The sequence below is a fragment of the Nematolebias whitei genome, chromosome 9 (genome assembly GCF_014905685.2).
Source record: "Nematolebias whitei isolate Nwh7 chromosome 9, NemWhi1, whole genome shotgun sequence".
In the NCBI taxonomy this organism is placed as follows: domain Eukaryota; kingdom Metazoa; phylum Chordata; class Actinopteri; order Cyprinodontiformes; family Rivulidae; genus Nematolebias; species Nematolebias whitei.
This window is the reverse complement of record NC_056506.1, coordinates 22,285,196-22,307,832: the sequence shown is the minus strand read 5'-3', so window position 1 is coordinate 22,307,832 and position 22,637 is coordinate 22,285,196. Positions and strand designations below refer to the sequence as shown.

At 38.5% G+C, this 22,637-nt stretch overlaps 1 protein-coding gene across 1 annotated transcript in view; it reads right to left on the bottom strand.

Moving 5' to 3' along the window:
- The window catches only part of astn1 (astrotactin 1), a 487,375-nt gene that overhangs the window by 231,738 nt on the left and 233,000 nt on the right, over positions 1-22,637 (bottom strand). Inside the window, exon 15 of the mRNA XM_037682041.1 lies at positions 19,887-20,014. Coding sequence (XP_037537969.1) covers positions 19,887-20,014 — 128 coding nt within the window. The remainder of the gene's footprint in view (positions 1-19,886; positions 20,015-22,637) is intronic.

The following is a 22,637-nucleotide window of genomic DNA, read 5'->3' as shown; positions in this document are numbered from 1 at the left end:
ATAAAAGTTTTGCCTGTATTTGTGTGTCTGTTACCAAATCATCCCCTGAACCACAAGACACATGGTAAATGGTGAATGGATTGCATTGATATAGTACTGTTCTATATTATCAAGATACTCAAAGCACTTTGCACTACAATCTGTGCCCTTATTTACCCATTCATACAGCACCTTACTAGATCTCTAGCTGAATCTGTAGAGACTAATCAGTGTTTTAGATCACATTAATACACTGATGGGACACACATCGGTTGCAATGAGGGGTTCGGTGTCTTGTCCAGGGACACTTCGGCATGTGACTACTGGTGCAATCGAACCCCCAACTCTTACAGTGGAGGACGACTGATCTAACCACTCAGCCATAGCATCCACATTTTAATGAAGCTGACAGAAAGTAATTATCTAACGTTAGTTGACCCAATTCAACATAGATCCTGAAGCCAATTGACCTCAACAGCACAAACATTGCAATAATTTAACTAATTGCATATACATTGAGCTAAAATATGGTGGGGTTGTAGCTGTGTTGTTTCAACAATTGGATCAATAATGTTTGTTAGTAAAATATCTTATGAACAATTAGACAATTTTTAACCTAAGTCTTGGTAAACTCTCAGTGGACATATATCTACAATTGATTACCTTTGGAGTCAATTTAATTTAAGATCACTGAAGACATTGTAAACACTGACACTGGTAAGGCGCTGTCATATTTACAGATATTGAACCAAAATTTTGTCTGGTAGAAGCACAGTCATTAACAACGCATTCTTTGAGCAAGATATATTGCATAATCACATGAGAATGTGCATGGGAATATTTTAAAAGTTCAGCAAAAACAAAAGCATTTCTATTATTTCTCAATTTTGGATGATCTTAATCAAATCTCTGGTATGCGAGGTGGCGGGTGACATGCATTCCTTCAAATAATGCCAAGTCCTTAAAAGTAACCATCTCATACTTATGTCAATGACACAATGAGCCAGTCATAAAATACTCAAAGTGACACGGCATTATAGTAGATGAACAGCAAAAATTATACTGCGTGGTAGAAGGAAAAGGATTTTGTTACTTTGATGCCCTTTGATATGATAAGTGAGAGAAAACAAAACAAAAGCAAAACACAAACAAAAATAAACTACGCTTGCTGCTGTATTCATCAGGGAATAAAAATTGAGTTATCTTGTTCATTATTGTGACACTTTCCCTTTAGAAAGCTGGTAACGAAGTACAAGACAAAAGCAGTATAAGCTGCGAGCTGATTGGCTGTGACAGAGCATAAGGGATGGAGACCAAAGTTTGTCTAAACAGTCCATATGTAGGTTTGGTGGGAAGTGGAGCATTATCCTAGTGGCTTCTGAAAAAAAAAATCATAAGTTTGAGTTCAGTTCAGGTAAAAAGAAAGTAATCTTATGGCTCATGAACCAAATACCCAGCCTGGCTCGTGCTCCATGTTGTTCAGAAAATAAATGATTTAGTGAAGAAGAGAAAAGAAGATAAAGAATGAGGTGGAAAAACCAAGTGTGATATTCACAAATATGATTTTAACATCCCCCCCCCCACACCCCCCCAAAAAAAAAATTAAAAAAAAAAAAAACCACAAACACACACACACACACAATACCATACCATACCATACCAATTTATTTATATAGCACTTAAAACAGCAACAAGGCCAACCAAAGTGCTGTACAAAAGAAACACAAACATGCACAGCGAACAGGAAAACATAAAATAGAAATACAGATACAAATAGCAGCAGAAGCTAACTAAAATGGCCAACAGAGTAGAGAACAGACCGGACCAAAACAAATCACACCGTGTTAAAGGCAAGCGAATAGAAGTGGGTCTTCAAGCGAGACTTAAAGACTGAGAGTGTGGGAGCCTGCCGGACACTCAGTGGCAACTCATTCCACAGTCGTGGACCTGCAACAGAGAAAGCCCTGTCACCTCTGAGCTTACGACGGGTTTCTGGGACTGAGAGAAGCATCTGGTCTGCTGACCTCAGAGAGCGCGGTGGGACATATGGCTGCAGAAGATCAGTGAGATAGGATGGGGCGGAACTGTTCAGTGATTTAAAAACGTACATGAGAATTTTGAAATGGATCCGAAGGTGAATGGGTAGCCAGTGCAGGGAGGCCAAAACTGGCGTGATGTGCTCTCTATAGCCTGTACCAGTTAAAAATCGGGCTGCAGCATTTTGGACCAGTTGTAGACGAGCAATGGAGGACTGACTGATTCCAAACAGAAGTGAATTGCAGTAATCAAGCCTAGATGTTATGAAGGCGTGGATCACTGTCTCGAGGTTCTTTTTGTTGAGTATAGGCTTCAGCTTAGACAGCTGTCTCAGCTGAAAAAAACAGGATTTGACCATCATGTTTACGTGACTGTTGAGTTTTAAGGACGGGTCCATTATCACCCCCAGATTAGTCACCTTTTGTTTCTCTAGCGGGGCTAGAGAGAAAAGGTCAATGTCATGGTTAATGAGTGAGCCACTGGGATGGAACAGCATGACTTCAGACTTCTTCTCATTGAAGCTTAAGAAGTTTAAAGCCATCCAGTCCCGGATGTCAGCCAGGCAGTCAAGAAGAGGCTGAATAGAGCGTGTGCCTCTGTGACAATGATCAGATAACTTGGTCAAATCCTTTCAATAATTCACCACCCACATTTTTTGGTGACAGGAGGGATCAGACTTTCATCACATGCTCATCTTTTCACAGAAAAAATCAGTATGTTTAATAATAATAATAATTAAAAAAAAAAAAGTTAAATCGTGTCATCTGGACGAGTTCCTTTAAGTGAGAAATGTTTTGTCCCTCATCCAGAGGACTTCCTCCATCTATGGCCTGCCAACCAGCTCTGTCCCATAGGTGGCCTTCACTGCTGTGTTTCAGCCAACCTCCTGTTGGCCCACCTTTGTTCTGAACCACTTTGGCCTTGGTTGTCCTCAGGCTGTTTCTGTGAGTAGCACGTTAGCAATCTGGCTTAAAATATTTGATTGTTGTACATAGTGATTGATATTTATGGATGGGTGTGTTTTGAACGTGTTAAAAGCCTACTTTTGAGTTTCCAATAGGAGGTTGTCTCGAAACACAGCAGTGGAGGCTACCTATGGCATACCTATACCTATGGCACCTTCACATGTGGCATGGATGCTGCACAGCTGCAGAAAGAAAAGCTTTGCAGAGAGTGGTGAAGGCTGCACAGAAGTCTGTTGGAGTCAGTCTCCCCACCATCACAGACATCTACACCTCAAGATGCAGGAAGAGAGCCACCTGCATCATGAAGGACCCAACTCACCCAGCACACACACTTTTTGCCCTACTCCCCTCAGGCAGGAGGTTGAGGAACATTAAGTGCAGAACTATTAGACTGAGGAACAGCTTCTACCCTAAGGCTGTTAGACTCATGAATCTCTAACCAACATAATCACTGTGAAAAACAAAATCACTGTATGCCACTTGATTCTTGATATGTGCTGGTTACTATCCATGCTGCTGATCTCATGCTGCTGATTTATTTAATGTTCCTGTATTCATACATACTCATCTGCTCAAACAGACTCATGTTCATGCTGCTGTTGTTCAGCATATTGTTTTTGCACTAAGTATTTACCATATTTTTAGTTAACTTTTTCTTAGTTCATATCTTAGATCGTATTACTATTTTTCTTTTACATTTTAATACTTTTGTTGGATGTAACTGGGACCCTGTGTACACAATTTCATTCCACCACATGTACCACATGCGATGTGAATGACAGTAAAGAACCTTGACCTATGGGACAGATCTGGTTTGCAGGCCATAGACTGAGAAAGTCCTCTGGATGGAGGACAAAACATTTCTCACTTAAAGAAACTGGTGCAGATGGCATGATTTAACATTCTTTTATTGTTATCTACCTGGATAAATGAGTTTATAACCCTTATTCAGTATGTTTTTATTTATTTATTATTATTATTTACTCTAACATAACACTTTCATAATATGTAAAAACATTAAAACAAAACATCCATCCATCCATCCATTATCTTTACCCGTTTGTTCCATTTTTGGGTCACGGGGGTCGCTGGTGCCCATGTCCAGCAATCACTGTGCGAGGGGCGGGGTACACCCTGGACGGGTCGCAAGTCCATCACAGGGCTGGTGTATTTATTAGATAATGTTAAATTATTATTTTTAAATATGAACATTTCTGATGACTTATTTATTAATGGATATTTCTGTTCAGTGCCCTGAGACGACTTCTGCTGTGACTTGGCGCTATTTAAATAAACTGAATTGAATTAGAGATCAAATAATGTGAAGCTAGCTGTGTACACATGATGTAAAAATAACAAATATGATACAACACTTTTGGAATCTTACGTACAACAAATCAAACAAAATATCTCTCTAATCTCTATCAAACCAAACTGTCAAACAGATTTTTAATGAGCTTGAAAGACATGGCGATGATGCTGGCAGATGTGGCCTGTGACATCTCAAGGTGATTTTGTTTTTATTGTCGACTTCACTGAGGCAAGGCTGAAGAGACCACCACTGCCAGAGATTCAAAGATACTGGAGAAGTTCAGTAGATACCTCTGTGCTTGCGCGTCCACAATGCCATATGCTTCAACTTTAATTATGAGGGACTTTGGGAGAGAGGGACTCTGGGCTGAACTATGAATCACTGCCACTCTTCCTGCCTCATAAGCCCTGTTCTGCTGGAATTAAAGGGGCAGACCTGCCCTCAAAGGTCTCCACTTTTCTATAAATAATCACTATGTGCTAAACAGACACCGGCCATCTGAGTTTGTACTCATTTATGGCTTTTTATACATATGAATCAAATCCAAAAAGAATGAACATTATCAGAATGTGTAATGAAGTGTTGAATGTCCTGAGCCATACTGAGGTGAGCTAACACAATTATAATCCGCAAGGTATTTTATGAGCTTCAACCTCATTAAAGGTCATGGACTGTTTAAAAAAAAAAAAAAAAAAGGAAAATACACCATTGCTATAATTTGACTGATTACTGAACGGATTATAGATAATATGGAAACAAATACGTATAACATTTAACGTGTTTTTGCTTGTTTGTTTTCAGAATAATCTACTGAAGAAATATTGATAGCATCTTGTTTACAGCTGCAGTAACTAGTTTGTTTCTGAAATATAACTAAATTAATGTTTTTAAGGGTGCACACACACCCACAAACCACACACCCACATATCCATCCATCCATCCATCCATCCATCCATCCATCCATCCATCCATCCATCCATCCATCCATCCATCCATCCATCCATCCATCCATCCATCCATCCATCCATCATCTTTACCTGCTTCTTCCTTTTCAGGTTGCATGGGGATCACCGGTGCCCATCACTGTGTGAGAGGTGGGGGACACCCTGGACAAGTCTCCAGTCCATCACAGGGACACATGGAGACAAACAACTATTCACTCTCTCACTCACACCTAGATTCAATTTAGAGTTATCAGTCAGCCTAACATGCATATTTGTTGTCTGTGGGAGGAAACTGGAGTACACAGAGAAAACACACGCATGCATGAAGAGAAGACGCAAACTCCACCTAGAAAAGCACTCACCCAGGATTTGAACCGGGGCGACCTGCTTGCTGAGAGGCAGCAGCTCTACCAATTGTGCCATATAGTTACACACACATAAAGTACTGTTTTCACCTTACAAAGTAGTAAAAAAAAAGTCACCTGGTAAGAAAAATCCATAAACTAAATGCAGATAACCAAAACAGTCCATGTATTCTTGAGGTTGAGAAATTAAGCTTTGGTTTAGAGTTTGTGTATCGTGTGTGTGTGAAGGTTGTTGTCGTCAGGTATGATGAGTAATAATGGCCAAACTGCAGTAAGTTATGGGCTCTTGATGCCCTTCACCTAGCTCTAAAGACAAACAACTCAAGCTCCACACCTGTGACAGAAAGCCTTGCTCCACAGTCGTATCGTCATTTATTCATCCAAGGTTGGACTCTAACCTCCAACTTTCATTTGGCCTGAAACAGACACTGCTGCCACTGACACTGCTTACACTTTTAGGCATCTAAAAAAGCAAACAGGTCTCTCACCAGCATCTCCAGGTCTAAAAACCTCCCTAGCCACCTCCCCCTCCCAAGAAAGCATGCCTCCCAGCTATTTTAATTATCCCATACAATGTTGTCAGCTAATTAACTGACGTTTAACACAGGAACTGGCTGCAGCATTTCAACACAATTAATCAGTGTAGAGGAATAAATTAAAACCCTCCTAAATGTGATTACTATTGAAAGTAGGCATTAAACACAGAATTTTAATTGAGCTTTAAATGTTATATTTGACAATTCCTAGTATAGAAAGCAGATAAAAAATATAACAATCAGTCCTGTAAAAAGATGCAATTAAATTTTAAAGAGCACATATAAAGGGCATCATGTGGTTGGACAATAAACAGTCAAATTGACTTACAGCTTTAGGAATGTTTTCCAGGATTAATGAGAGGTAAAACAATAAAAATAAAAATAAACTGCCAACAGGCATTATAATACAAGTGTTAATTAATAATAGTTTTAAAAAAAGTTTGCAAAAAGGTAATGAATGGTTTCTGTAGGAACAATTTTGTTAAAAATTAAACATGAAATAAAAAACAATAATAATCATGTCATGATGAGTGGCCCCCGCTGACCCCCCATCAGCCCCTGTCTCACACTCACAGCCCCATAATGTCATGTTTCTGCTCCTCTTTGTCATCATGCTGTTTTTCTTCTGTCATTAGCCACACCCCCCTCTGCACTTTCAGCTCATCAGCCCTGATTACACTCACCTGTTCAGCTCATCTAGTTCACCTGCTCTGCACACTTTATAAACTCCATTCTCCCTCTCCACCAGGCTGAATTATTAAACCTCCCATGGTCCCTGATAGTGAAGCCTTCAGTCATAGTATCCTGTTCCATAGTTTTGTCTTTTGCCTTGTCTTGCCTTGAACCCTCGCCTGTTTTTTTGACTCCTCGCCTTGCCTTGCCCCTCTCTCCTTGTCTGCATATCTGACCACAGTAAAGCCTCTTGCTCTCCCTTTGACTACTCTTTTGGGTCACGACTCGGCCCTGTTCTTGTTTCTCTGCTTCTACGTGCTTGACCCCTGCTACTACAATCGGACCACGCCTCTGGATTTCACCTGCAACATTCAGACTGAGAAGTTTGGACGCCTGCCTTGAACCCTGACCCCAGCAACCAGCAGACTAGTTAACAAAAACTGTTCTTGTTTTTGCACTCCTGTGTCTGGCTTACTCTGAATCCTAAACCCAATCGTGACAAATCATCTATTGTTCTGTCAAGAAAATGATAGATGAAAGTTAAGAGTCAAGAAATATGCAATTTTATTTTAGCAACCCACTTTTCCTTGTGTAGATCTTGTACATGCATCAAGCAGTTTTGAGCAATAGTTCTTCTGATTATCATAGAATATGGTCAACCCCCCCCCTCCCCCCAGATTTAAAACCATTGCATTTATTTGTTTATTTATTCTTGGACTGCCTCAGGTTTTGGAGTTTGGTACTTCTGTCTCAATTTTGTGCTTTTTTGGTTTTGTTCCATTGTCTTTTAGTTGGGATCAGCACCTCCAAATAGGAGGTCATGGGCCTCAGCTGGAGAGGGGATGATTTCCCTCCCCAGGCCAGGAGTGAGGTTCTGCCTCAAGTGGAGGAGTTCAAGTATCTCAGGGTTTTGTTCACGAGTAAGTGAAGAATGGAGTGTGAGATTGACAGATGGATTAGTGCGACTTCCGCAGTTTTGCAGACTCTGTACCGGTCCATTGTGGTGAAAAGAGAGCTGAGCTGTAAGGCAAAGCTCTCTGTTTACTGGTCGGTCTATGTTCCTACCTTCACCTATGGCAACAAACTCTGGGTAGTGACTGAAAGAACGAGGCTGCAGATACATTCAGACAAATGAGCTTTATCCACAGGGTAGTTAGACTCTCAGAGATAGGGTGAGAAGTTCAGTTAAAGTTCAGTTATCTGGGAGAGACTTGGAGTAGATCTACTACTCCTCCACATCGAGAGGAGACAGTTGAGGTGGTTCGGACATCTGGTAAGGATATACCCAGGATGCCTCCCTAGGAAGGTTTTACGGGCATGTCCAATTGGGAGGAGACCCAGGATTTCCTGGAGAGACTGTCTCTTGGCCTGGAAATGCCTTGGAGTCATTGGAGTCCCTTTGTTTTTATTTTAATACCCTTTTTTTCTGTATCTAGCCTATAAAGCAATATTAGCTTTTACACAACTTTATTTGACAATGATCAATATTTAAATAGCCGAGTAACTGAATTCTAGACTTAGGAATGATTCAGACATTAAAATAAAAAAATAAAACTCAAGGAATGGACCATATCACACATAACACTAAACCTGGGAAGTAGTCATATTTTATAATTGTAAAAAAAAAAAGCACAAACATGCAAATAATTTAAAGTTCGTGATGGTTACACAGCAGCATCTTTAATAGAAATTTATAGATAGGAGTAAGTGGGAAGAAAATAAGTAGTAAGAAAAATAGACCCTTGGTCACTGTCCAATCCATTTGATTACCATTGTTTCCTTGCAGGGTTGCTGGAAGCTGATGTCCATCTCCAGTGGTCTTTGTGCAAAGACACTTGACAGGTTGCCATTCCAACACAGAGCCACAGAAACAAAAGGGACATAGATACTCCTAGTTTGTTGTGATTAATGTATGTGTTCGGGTATAAGATGTGTCTGAAATCTAAGCAAGTTCTTATAAAATTTTGTCTCATAATGAACGTGGCAGAGGCTGATTAATGCCACCAGGGAAGAGGACAATGCTACAGAAGCAGCCATGGCAGCATTAGCAGTTTATTCTGACTCCCAGGGGAGGGAGTTGGGCGGAGGGAAGGGGCGTGATGACATAGCTGGGGAAATGATAGGCTCTCAATGACCTTCACAACCTCTGAGCATAAACAACTCAGACCAGGAGCTGCTGATGGAGAAACTTGCTGTACACAGGATCCTAAAGGCATTTTATTTCTTTTCCATGCAACTTGAATTGCCACCAAAGCAACCTGATCACATATCACACACATATAAATGCCTTTTTCTGCTGCAAAGCTGCTGCTCCATATGCAACAGTGTTAAAACGTAAGTGAATAATTCCGATAATGGTTTTTCGAGCAAATTTCAACGCAGAACTTTTTAAAGGAAAGTGTTTTGTTTTTTTCATACGTTTGATTTTGCACTAACAAAAGTTGTTAAATGTAGCAGCATCAAGAAGAAAGAAAGTATCTTGAAGTTCTGCTTTATGAGTCTGATGCTGAACGGTTTACGCAGCTGACAGCTTTAAGCAGGCCCATCTCTAGAGCGAGTCTCAGGAATAAAATCAACAAAGTGTGAAGTAGCTTTCATATCACGGGTGAACTCTGTTAAATGAAAGGTATTCAAAAGAAAAGTATCAGCTGAACAGAACAAAAAGATTGTCTTTTTTAAGCTGGGTTTATTACTGTGCTACAGCCATCTTGTTTCTAAAAAAAATCAAATAAAATAAAATAAATGAAAAGGTCCTTGGAAAGAAAAAAAAAATGAAATAGAATAAACTTTTTTTTTTACTTACTGTTCCAGTTTAATTGTTATGCAACAATAAGATGTTTGCCATAAAAATGACTTTAAATGGCCAGCATGACATATTGATTATATACTACCTTAAAAAAAAGTAAAATTAACTCAACCTCAAGAATAATAAGGACATACAAACAAACAAACTAATCTTAATTATGACATTTACTTTATTTAAAATAATGAACCAATTTCTGTTTTGAATTATCATTTAATACATCCTAAGGCTTTGATAATGCTGTTTTGTTAGATAGATTTTACATTTCATTAACAATGTTGTAGATTTAAGGGGCTCAAGAGAAAGATGCTGCAGCACGAATTTCAGTTTTATAAGAACAAGCTCTTCCATTTTTTAAAACTCTAATCCCCCCAAAAAAGCCAAGTCTTCCTTGCTTGTAAAATGCATTTAGATAATATTAAACCTGAATCAAAACATTTCTCTTTAAGAACATTTTTGAAACTTGTTATTAAACCAAAACAAAATGCACAGTCCAGACTTTTGTGTTAAAGAATTCACGCCCAGAGTGTGTCTCTGCTGCATAAATCAAGACTCACACATGGGTTTCAAAGCAAACGAATGCTGAATAATTTCTGAACTCTGGCACGCTCTGCATCTCTGCTCCCCTTAAAACAGGGACCCTGACTGCCTAATCTGCTTCATCAATCCTAATCCACATTCTCCACTTGAGGGATATTGTTTGAGGATTTCGTCTTGGAAACCGTAGGGGAAAAAAAAAAAAAAGATGGCCCCTGAAGGCATGACCTTCCCTCACTGCCACCAATTATATCAAGGCCTTATAAAATATAGATTATGTGCCATCGCTGTGCTGACATATCTAAAGGCTGGTAGCATGGGGAGTGTGCACAGAGGCCACAGGCAGAGCCCAAGGGGAGGCCAGCTTGAAAATGACAAGATGAGGGGAATACAGTAACACAAAGAATGACCTTGATGGGGAAAACTGGACCTGCTCTGGCTAAGGAAAGAATAAGCTTCCTGCCAAATGACTGTGTGATCCATTTAAATCTAATCAAAGCTCAAAAATATTAAAATGCACTGATTGCGATGAGATTCATTAGCCTAAACTGCAATCCGGACCAATAACCATGTATTATTAATGGATAGGAGCGGAGTTTGGAACAATTGGCATTTAACTTTGTGTCTTAACCTTTCAGCATAAATGTCAAGTCAAATTCTAATAGAAAAAGTTTGAAGTTCACCCAACAGTAATTTCATACGTTTCAGCTCAAGTGTCTTTATGGGCGCACATATATTCAAAGCTTAAAATGTGGTGTGAAAGATGCTCGGAGATGAGATTTTTGCAAACATCGGTGGTGAGATTTCACATTTCATGGCGGTGTATGACAGAAAAGCATGAAAGCTTTGCGTCTCATCTTCACGTTTTCTTTGCACGCACGCACATACACCAAACCAAACCACATGTAACAAACCAAACCACAGACACCAAACGCAGTCAGGCTTAAAAAAAAATGGGCTGGTGGAAGAATGCTTTTTTGATGCAATCAGTAAAAACATGAACAACTATTGTCAACAAAAGGGACTTGTGTGAAGAAATCAGAGATTTCTTTGTGATTTTGTTAAAGAACAAAGCATTATTAGAAACATTCAATCCTGTTTGAGCTTCCTTCCTATACTGTGGACCATATAAAAAAAAACTGCATTCTGTCAAAAAATGTGATACAACTGAAAAAAAAAAAAAATACAAAACACAATGATGTATAAAATTTGAAAAACAACTTACACAAATGTCTCTAACAAAGATAAATAAATACATTAAAAAAACTGAGAAATATATGCCCAAATAAGCTAGCAGTTTGTCAAAAAAAAAAAAAAAATCTGATTTAATAATAGGCTACTGTAAGATGTGCACTTATAATTGCAATTCACTTAAATAAAATAACAATATACATATATATATATATATATATATATATATATATATATATATATATATACATATTAAACCTAAGAGTAAACAAACTTGCTAGTGATAATCAGTGTGACTGACTGCTGACAAACTGTTAAATCCTGTCTTTATGTTGTCAGACATATTTTCAGTACACTAAAATACACCATCCATAAACAAAGCAACCTCAGTGTCATACTAGTCTTGAGTCAAGAGGCAGATTCCCTCTGTGTGGAAACCCAGAGTAGAATATGATCAACTTTGTATCAAGTCATAATCATGACACCCTGTCATGCACCCCCATCATGATGGCAACTCATACAAGCAGAATACCACGGTTGAAATGACTCAAAACACACCCACAACCCACACTGACCAGAAATAGTTCAAGTTCAAGTTGAAGTAGGTTTATTGTCATTTCATCATGTGGTACATGAGGTGGAACAAATTTACTTACACTGAGTCTCAGTTACATCCAACAATATCAAAAATACAAAGTATAAAAATAATCAATATATAAGTATCTAAGATATGAACTAAGATATACACTAAACAAATGACAAACTGTACGCTAACAGATCTAAGATACATGCTAAACATTAATAATGCAAAACAACACAGCGTAACTACAGCAGCCCAAACATGAGTCTGTAGTGAGCAGATGGGTATGAATGAATACAGCAGCATAAAATAATCAGCAGCATAAGATCAGCAGCATGGATAATCAGCAGCACATATCACCAGTCAAAGTGGCATTACAGTGCTTAAAAAAAAAAAATCACAGTGATTATTCTGGTTAGATATTAATGAGTCTAACAACCGCAGGGTAGAATCTGTTCCTCAGTCTAGTGGTTCTACACCTAAAGCTCCTCAACCTCCTGCCTGAGGGGAGCAGGGCAAAACGAGTGTGCTGGGTGAGTGGGGTCCTTCATGATACAGGCGGCCCTCTTCCTGCATCTGGAGGTGTACGACACATATTCTGTATTCTATTATTATTTTAACTTTATTTATTTATTTTCTTGGCAGCACCGTGGCACAACTGGTAGTGCTGCTGCATCTGAGCAAGAAGGTTGCTGGTTCAAATCTCAGTACAGGGGCCTTTCTGGGTGGAGTTTGCATGTTCTCTCCGTGCATACATGGGTTTTCTCCTGGTACTCCGGTTTCCTCGCACAGACCAAAAACATGCATGTTAGGCTGATTGGTAACTCTAAATTGTCCCTAGCTGAGAGAGGGAGTGAATGGTTGTTTGTCTCATTTGTCTCTATGTGTCCCTGTGATGGACTAGATACCTGTCCAGGGTGTATCCCGCCTCTCATACAGTGATAGCTGGACATGGGCACCGGCGACCGCCTTGACCTAAACTGAAAGAAGTGGATAAAAGATAATGGATGGAATTTTTTTATTATTTTATTTTGCCATTGTAGACAAGAAATTATCTACAGAGCCAGGATGCTTAGCTGAAGCAAAACATTTACATTTGCTGTTCTCAGGCTGTGATGGCCTGGCTTTTTAGTATTTAGTGTGAACCCAACGGCTCAGTTGTTGGCTGCTGGGATAGATGCATCCCCTGCCACCATCCTCAATAGGCCAAAAACACAAAGTATACAAAGGAACTCTATACTGGGACAGAGTTGGGTGAGTAGTTTGCAGAAAAAGGAGGCAGTGTCTGTGCAAGTGGCTACTGGTGAAAGATGTCAACAACCTCACTGAACACATTATATCAGGTCTCTCAAAGGTTTTAACACTTGTCTATTTGTCTTTCATTTACTAAAAAAGCCATGGTCTATTCTACCATCTTTCTTACTCTCCATTGTCTCTTTCTCTCCTCAGTTTTTTTTTCCTGTCTATCGTCTCTCTTTTGGTCAGTTATCCCTCAACCTCCATCTTTGGGGAAATCTTCTCTGCAGTCCTGAGAATACTTGTTTTTCAATTAAATCAAGATGTATTTGCCTTTCAAAAGGCTCCCTTTTCGTTGGCTTTCTCCCATTGGAATAATTGATGGGAGTCTCTGGCTGCATGATGAATGACTTCAAGGCTTGAAGATGAATAGAGAGATGAATGCTTTCACCCCTGTGAGGGCTGGAGTGGAACAAGGAGTGCTGACATTGTGACAAATACACTGACCATGGCAACAAAACCTGGATGAATCAGCAAGGGACATAGGGATGGCATGTGCTCATCCCAGTTCGGCAGACGCTCCTTTGCCAGCTCCATTCTGCACATCTGTATACCCCACAGACAATTACCTGAGCCCTGCAATTAACCACAAGCACAGGGATAACGCTGACAACCTGCCAGGAGACGAGAAGGGATGGAAGGAAGCCAGAAAGATAAGTTCTGAAAGCATTGCATTGGATGATTGCGTTTGTGCAGTTTGTGAATATGCAAAGGCCAAGAGAACAGGTGCAGTAGGGTGAGATGATGCCCCAGGTGACTTCATATGAATGGAGCCACCACTCTGCCAGCCAAGAGTTTGAAGATGAAATAGGTTTTCCCAACACCTCTGAAACAATTTGCTGTCATTCAGCTGAGAGAGAGCAACTGCCTTTAAGAAAGAATTCAGTGAGTGCATGACGAGCCATCTGTTTCAAGAGGCCAGTAAGCAAACAGATCCTAACTGCTCTGCAGGACAGAGCAGCCATCAAATTCTCCCTAAGAGGCTAATAATAATGATGAACATTATGACTCAGTTATTAAAATTTGTTACTAACACACACTAGCATGGAACCAAATTCAGTGCTTCTTATTATATTCTGTTTTGATAAAAAAATACCAAGCAACTATCAGCTCCCAGGATTGCTTGCTTTGCGTTGTTAGTGTAGTTTCAGTTCTAAAGCTGATATGAACAGAACAATAACAAATGGGCTTAAAAGGACCATAAAAGTCGGCAGCACAGCGGCACAGTTGGCAGAGCTGCTGCCTCTCAGTGAGCAGGTTACCCTGGTTCAAATCCCAGTCCGGGGACCTTTCTGGGTGGAGTTTGCATGTTCTCGCCATGCATGTGTGTGTGTACTCCGTGTACTCCGGTTTCCTCCCACAGACCAAAAACATGCATGTTAGGCTGATTGGTAACTCTAAATTGTTCCTAGGTGAGAGAGAGAAAATGTGAATGGTTGTTTTTCTCTATGTGGCCCTGTGATGGACTGGAAACCTGTCCAGGGTGTACTCCGCCTCTCGCACAGCTATAGCTGGATATGGGCACCAGTGGCCCCCGTGACCCAAAAAGGAAGAAGCAGGTAAAGATAATGGATGGATGGATGGATGGATGGATGGATGGATGGATGGACGGATGGATGGATGGACGGATGGATGGACGGATGGATGGACGGATGGATGGATGGATGGATGGATGGGCTTATAAGGCATTGATATTGCCAGTTGTGTTCATGTGAGTTTGAGCTGTTTTGTATACTCAGTAAACGCATTTGGCATGTTAAAAATGGAAATAATATAAACTAACATGTTTAAACACACTCTTATTAAAAGAGATATTTAAAATAACAGATTTGACTCCACAATTCAACAAGCTGTTTCATTTTGTAAAGGCTTTTTTTAAGCTCCCAATGATTTAGTCAAGATGTCTTTATGTTAAGGAGCAAATTGTATTGTTTTTGTTTTACTCAGTCCAAAGTTGTTGTTGTTGTTGTTGTTTTTTTTCATCTTGCAGTATTTTTTTATTTAAAAAAAATATGCAGAGATGTATTTTTAGAACTATAATTTAGAGACCCAAGTTAAGATTGTGCTGGCTTTTGATTTATAATACAAATAATTGTAAGTCAAACCTAAGTGAATCAGAATAATCGGTTTGAGTCAGCTTTAATAGAGATGAAATAATTTAAAACGACACTTTAAGAAGAAAATGAATCACAGTCCAGGAACAGTACAAATCACTGCAGCATGATTTACTGAAAACTCTGAGGAAAAACAGCATAGAGTTGTAATGCAGCAAAGTTAATACATGTTTTTTGGTCAGATTTGAGCTGAACTATGCAACACATTTATTCTGCCTGAAGTGATTACTCGTCATGTTCCATAAGACATATTTGTGAATCCTCCATTGTTTCTGACAGGGCAATGGGTCAGTGTCAGCTCACTGAAAAACTTCTTAAATGGAAGGACCTGAAGGATTTAGCTTTTTTTTTTTTTTCAGTTCGGCCAACACTAAAGCAATGCAGTCTTAAAGGTTTACATGTGTTCAAAAACCTGCTGGTGAAAGTAAAACTAAATGAAAGTAAAATAAAAATAGATATGTACAATTATACTAACATCAGCTCACTGGGTAAATATTGTTGCTACATCTCACTGATATATGAGGTAAATCTTTGAAACAAAGTTCAATAAAGAAAATGTTAGCTTAGAGACATTTTTAAACTGTCTGAAAATAAGAAAAAAAAAACAATTTATTTGAAACTTTGTGTTCACAGTAAAACAAAATAAAAATTGAATTGTTTTAATTAGATTTTTTTGTTTGTTTTTGAGGGGAGAAAGTAGTAATATTTGCATTTCCACAGATGAATGAAAATACATGATAATTGAAAATAGTCTCCCTAAAATGAAAATCAAAGCTTGACAAAAACAAGAGTTATAGTTTCTACCAACATGTTAGAGTGTTTGTAAATGTATTTAAGGTCAAGAAATCAATGTGAAAGTATAGAGTAAATATTATGTAAAAGCAGTATCAGTAATATGTATATGTTTAAGAACTATATTTTGACTGTAAACTTTTCTGTTGTTTGTGTTGTGTTTTTCAAGCATCTTGACCAAAACAATATATTTTCCCAATAATGTATGATTTTTTGCTATATGTCTATAATTCTAAAAAAAAAAAAAAAGGCAATAATGAAATAATAAGTTGAGAGAATTGATGCTTGTAAGAGCATTTGAACTTCACATTAACAATATTAAACCAAATTTGTAGAGCATAACTAAATCTGTATTTTTTTTTAATAGAACAATTTAAAATTGAAACAAAATTCTAAATGCGACATCTGTTTCCCATTTCTTTGTGATAAACAAACTTATTTAATTCTTCCTGTTCTTGGACAATTAAACTATGCATCCTGTGGTCCTCCTAGAATCAGGTTTTCTGTTTAGTTCAATCACCAGTGAGGAGAAAACACTGTGTCCCAGAGCAGGCTGAGTGCTGCTGTGCAGCTCTGATGGATGGGATGAAATGATATCTCAATAAACCTCAGTAAGGACCATGGCTGCTGCAGCCCAGCAGAGAGTCCCTAGAAGTGAAGTGCTGCTGCGCTGGGCTTTGTTCTGGACACATGCATTGCAAAGCCAGAGGCGATGGACGGGAAAAATGGTTTGAGCTGCGCAGGCAAAGCAGGGACAAAGAATGGGGAAAGATGAGGGGACCAGGCTTTGGGCGTATGACAGCAAACAATCCATTTAGATTAGACAGTTTTAATATACTCTAAAGTTTCCCAAGAAGCACAGTCGGAGCTAAAAAAAATTACCCATTTTTGATTCACCATTCCTCCAGCCGCCTCTAATAATATGGTTTTGGATTGCTACCACGACTAGCCCCATGTCTCTGCTGTTATTTCAAAAACATGTAACAATTCATGCCCTGCAGTCTGATGCGTTCTTCATTGTGAAGCGATTTAGAGCCACTTGTGAAGAGCCAGCCACAACCATAGAAGCCCACCTGAATGAAGCACTTCACAGAAATATGCTGAATTACAGTTATTATGTTTAAACCCACTATTGTAGTAAAATATCAAGACAAAGGTTGTTACTTATGCATCACGGTGATGGGGAGAATAAGCCCTTCATTACAGATGTCTGCTCTTTAGGAAATGTATACTCTTCTGCAATTTAAATGCCAAAAGAATTAAAAAAACAAAACATTATTCTCAACTCCTCTTAAGAGAGATGGTTACTTTAGGGCCAAGCTATCTTCAATCTTTTCAATTTCTATTTTCTTTTAATCTAATTAGCCAGTAAAAAAAAAAGCCATGACTGAGTGTATGGAACAAAACATTTACATGTAAATGTAAAATTAGACAATGCACAGGAAAAACACAAGTTTGGATTATTTCTCTCTTTTCTTTTTGCTTTTTTCTTTCTTTCTTAATTTTTTTTATTTATTTATTTATTTTTGTTTTGTTTTGCTTTGTGGATCTTAGTATAACTAGAAGCTGTTCTACTTTGAAAATGTCTTTTTATGTGGTCAAGTACCACATTCATAACGAAAAGGCTGGAAAGTTTAACACTTTTCTCCTAAAGATTATTTTTCTGCATTTGATGCTGTTTTGCATTGCAAACTGAAAACTATCAACTTCAGAACTTTCTACACAGAAAAAAAAAAAATACAGATGAAAAAATTAAAATAAAAGAAAAAAGAAACCCATCCTATTCTCTTCAGAAAACCCAAAGACATTTATATTATAAATATACAAAATGTAGACCCAAAATCTCATCTCAGTAACAACTGCATGTCCTGTAAGAGTGTAAGAGTCAAGATGACAATTCTAGTGAGTCATTGGAAACAAAGTTATTGTTAGGACAACGATTACTGGGCTTTAAGGTTAATATCTATATCATTGTGCAACAAAACTGCATATGTACCTGGCCCAAACCACATCCTTGGGACAAATGAATTCATATAATTTAATAGTTGAAGTTTCTAAGAAGAAGAAAAAAAAACTTGAAAAAATGTTTCTTAACAGCAAAATGCTCAGATACCACACTGTAAACAGCTACAATACTGTGACAGCTAAAATATCAATGTGCACACACACACACGACCCCCCTCCACACACACACACAAAACACACACACACAAAAAAAAAAAAAAAAAACCACTGAATGGAAAGGGTGCAGAAAGAAGAAGAAAGTTCTTATAATAGCTGCCTCTTGTTTTAAAAATAAATAAATAAACAAACAACAACTCAGGCTTGAACAATCCCCAAAGCAAAAACAAAACAAACAAAAAACACCAGGCATCCTTCACATGGCACCATACTTTCCTAACAACTTTAACTTAATCATCTTTTTAAACATATAAATAGTTTTAGAAATGTTTATGGTGATATCAAGGCAATTCCACAATCGTATTCCCTGAATTACAACACAGCTCCTTCAGACTAGTTCTAAATGGAGGTTTTACAAACATTTACATTCCCTTAAACTTATAATGACTCTTTTTAACAAATTTTAATTGAATACTTAGGGGTATACTGTATATATTATGAGCTTTATATATGACTTGCAAAATACTATATTCAGTCAAATCATACATTTTTAATAATTTCAGTTAATGAAATAACATATTTGTTGGGTGACCATAGCACTTCCTACTAATAATTCTTATAGCTCTTTTTTGTAAACTGAAAATGGGCTTTGCAATTGTTTTGCATGCGTTTCCCCAAACTTCAATACAATAGATTAAATATGGAATAATCATTACATTATACAATATATATATAAAGCTTTGCCATTCAAAAACTATTTTACTTTATACAGTAATGCAATTGAGTAAGTCATTTGCATGAGATTTCCATGTCAGCTTCTCATCAATAACGACACCCCAGAATTTTATTTCATTAACTCTATGAATTTCATTACTGTCAATTTTATATAGGACTTCAATAATTTTATTTATATTACTAAATATCATGTAGTTTTTTTTTTGTCTTTTTCCAAATTTAATGATAACTTATTAAGTTGGAACCAAGTTTGTATTGTTAAGAATTCTGCCTGTTTCATCTCTAACATCCATTCAATATCTTCACCCGAACCACACAAAAAAAGTGGTATCTGCAAATAAAACACACACCAAAAGCATTGACACATCAACCAGATAATTCACATACAAATTAAACAACTTTGGTCCCAACACAGAGCTTTGAGGGACTCCACATCCATTAACACAAAATTAAGAGCTTCCATTGTTTACCTGTACAAACTGTCTCCTATTATTCAAATAACTGGATACCCACTGTAGTGCTAATCCTCTGCCATATTTATTCAGTTTTTCTAGGAGAATGGTGTGGTCAATAGTGTCGACGACCTTATATAAATAAACAAAAATGCTAACACAATATTGTTTTTGATCAACAGCAGTTGTTATCGCTTCTATTAGTTCCACGAGAGCCAGTGATTTTTAATTATTTGCTCTAAACCCATATTGACGATTATGTAAATATTCTGGTTATTTATAAATATATAAGTATATAAGTACAGTATATGGTTGTGTCACATTATTTTAAAACTCTGACAAGTTTTCTGCTTTTGTTTGTTTGCTTTTTACATTAAAATTTAGACAGGCAAATGATAGAATACAGTGATAAAGAAGTGAGCCAACTGAATAAGCAATAAAATATGGTCTCATACCCATGAGATATTCTGGGTCGGGCACAGGGTCTGACAGCTCTTCGTGGCACTGAACCTCTGTTGGCACTGATGCCACCACCATCCCATCTGGGAGCTGCTGTTCAATGCCTCGGGCAAAGTTCTTCTGCCTGAAAAAGACAAATGACAGGAGGATACTTTTTAGAGACATGAAAACTCAGTTGAACAACATGGCGAAGACAAAACAAGAGAGCTGGAAAGAGAGCAATGTGGGACTGTGGCTAAAGGGAAGGCGGTAAATGGAAGAAGTGATGAAAGTGTCAAATATTTGCTTCACATACATGCATTTAAATGTATGTTTGTAACAAAGAAAACCAGCCACTCGAGAGCACAAGCCAGTGTATCTCTTGTGCCGGTCCAAAGCCCGGGTAAATGGTGAGGGTTGTGTCAGGAAGGGCATACAACTTTTTTTTTTTTTTGTCAAAACTAATATAATGTGAGTTCATCAAAGTGACACCATACCAGATCGGCTGAGGCCCAGGTTAAAAACCACCGCCACCAGTGCTGTTGACAAACAGGGTGCTGGCAGAAATTGTGGTACTGTTAGTAGAAGACCATGAGGAGGGAAATAAGTTAGGAGATAAAGAAGAGGAAAGTCAAGAATGTAAGACTGAGGGTTGTAATTCTAAATGTGGGGACAATGACAGGCTCAGGTAGAGAACTGGCTGACATGATACAGAGAAGGAAGGTAAATGTTTCATGTATCCAAGAGACCAAGTGGAAGGGCAGCAAGCTTGCAGCACTGAAGCAGGATTTAAATTGTTTTACAGTTTAGTGTGGCTAGAAAGAGAAATGGAGTAGAGGTGGTCTTGAAGGAGGAGTTGGCAATGAATGTAGCAGAGGTGACAAGACTGTCAGATAGGGTGATGTGTCTGAAAGTAGAAGTAGAAGGGCTAATGATAAACACTGTCAGTGGTTATGCTCCACAGGTTGGATGTGACATAGAAGAGGAAGCTACATTTTGGAAGGATCTGGATGAAGTGATACAGAGTAATCCAAGGAGGAGAGAATGTTCAATGGAGCACACCTGAATGGACATGTTGGCGAAGGAAACAGAGGGGATGAGGACGTGATGGGTAAATTTGGTGTCAGGGAAAGAAACCAGGAAGGACAGATGCTGCATTTTGCCAAGAAATGGAAATGGCTGTAGTCAACACTTATTTCCAAAAGAGGGAGGGACATAGAGTGACCTATAAGAGTGGAGGAAGAAGTACGCAGGTTGACTACATTCTGTGAAGAAGAGGAAACATGTGACTCAATATTCAACAATATATTTGAGGGTGAGAATTAGGGCTAAGAAATGGAGAAGTGTGCTGGGGGCAATTTTTAAGAACAATTATGATGTACATAGTCGTAGCAACTATAGGGTGATTTGGTTTATGAGTGTATCAGTGAAGATCTGGGAGAGTTTTGGAAGCTAGACTTAAATGAGATGTGACTATGTGTGAACAGCAGTATGGTTTCATGTCAAGAAAGAGCACCACAGTTGCCATCTTTGATTTGAGGATGATGATGGAGAAGAGAGGATCAGAAATAACTACATTATGGATTTAGAAAATGTATGATAGGGTGCCAAGGGAGGTGTGGTATTGCATGAGGAAATCTGGAGTAGTAGATAAATATGTTAGACTGGTACAAGACATGCACGAGGACAGCAGAACAGTGGTGATATGTGTTTTAGAAGTGACAGATAGCTTCAAGATGGAAGTGGGCGTGCATCAAGGATCAGCTCTGAAGCCCTTCTTGTTTGCTCTGGTGATGGACCAACTAACAGATGAGGTCAGGCAGGAATCCCGGTAGACTGTGATGTATGCAGAATACATTGTGATCTGTGGTGAGAACAGGGAACAGGTGGAAGAGAACTTGGAGAGGTGGGTGTATGCACTTGAAAGAAGAGGAATGAAAGTCAGTCGTAGTAAGACAGAGTACATGTGTGTGAATGAGAGGCAGGCCAGTGGAACAGTGGGAGCAGAGGTCACAAAGGTGCAAGACTTCAAGTACATGGGGTCCACTGTCCAGGGAAATGAGGAGTGTGGTAAAGAGGTGAAAAAGAGAATCCAGGCAGGATGGAGTGGATGAAGAAAAGTTTCAGGAGTAAATTGTAACAAAATTGATGGCAGGCAGCAAAAGTCAAATGAAACGTTTACAAGACCAGCTATGTTGTATAGTCTGGAGACAGCGACATTGACAAAAAGACAGGAGAACTGGAAGTGGCAGAAAATAAGATGCTGAGATTCACCTTGAGTGACAAGGATGGATAAGCTTAGAAATTAGATCATCAGAGGTACAGCACAGGTTGAACAACTGGGAGATGATGTTAGAGAGGCCAGATTGAGATGGTTTGGGCATGTCCAGAGGAGGGACAGTGGTTATATTGGTAGAAGGATGTTAGAAATGCAGCTGCCAGGAAAAAGACAAAGAGGAGATGCTGCATATTGTATTTAGAGAGGACTTGGCTGTAGTTAGAGTGAGGACAGAGGATTCAGAGGACAGATAGAGGTGGAGGACAATGACTCACTGTGGCGACCCTGAAGAGGGAAAAGCCAAAAGAAAATTAAGTTTATAACACAGCAAGTAGATGATTGGAAACAAGTTACACATGCAATTAGAGTGGTTTGCTAAACACTCTGGTTTATGCACAATTTGACCAAAAAAAAAACAAAAAAAAACATCTTGATGTAAAGTAGCACTAATAAAAAAAAATATATATATATAAATAAATAAATAAATAAA